At 60.7% G+C, this 341-nt stretch overlaps 1 protein-coding gene across 1 annotated transcript in view; it reads right to left on the reverse strand.

Moving 5' to 3' along the window:
- ZDHHC5 (zinc finger, DHHC-type containing 5) overlaps window positions 1-314 on the reverse strand; it is a gene marked incomplete at both ends in the record, with an annotated part of 2,622 nt that extends 2,308 nt beyond the window's left edge. Inside the window, one exon of the mRNA XM_010293561.1 lies at window positions 200-314. Coding sequence (XP_010291863.1) covers window positions 200-314 — 115 coding nt within the window. The remainder of the gene's footprint in view (window positions 1-199) is intronic.
- Window positions 315-341: the final 27 nt, after the last annotated feature.

Below are 341 nucleotides of genomic sequence, written 5' to 3' on the forward strand. Positions count from 1 at the left end.
TACGCTGCTGCCGCCCCCTGGCCCTGCAGGCTGGACGCTGAGCCCACAGCTACCGTCCCCGCAGCGTGTGTCAGCACCCGATCCCACCCGGGCAGGGCACGGAGGGCTTTCCGCAAACCCTTTGGGATCAGGTAATCCTCTTTACCTCAGGGGAAGGATGGAAAGAGGTAGCTCTACCCAAGACGCTTCCCAGTCTCACCTCGCGGGAATATCCCTGGGTCCATGAAGGTGGCCATACTGAAGTTGGCCAGCACGAAGAGGAAGACGACGGCATTGTAGACAGGAATGACTGGGGAGATGTAGAGGCTGAGCCCTGGGCACCTGCAGGCACAAAAGCAGTG

Source organism: Phaethon lepturus, unplaced genomic scaffold (assembly GCF_000687285.1).
Source record: "Phaethon lepturus isolate BGI_N335 unplaced genomic scaffold, ASM68728v1 scaffold23878, whole genome shotgun sequence".
Classification (NCBI taxonomy): Eukaryota; Metazoa; Chordata; class Aves; order Phaethontiformes; family Phaethontidae; genus Phaethon; species Phaethon lepturus.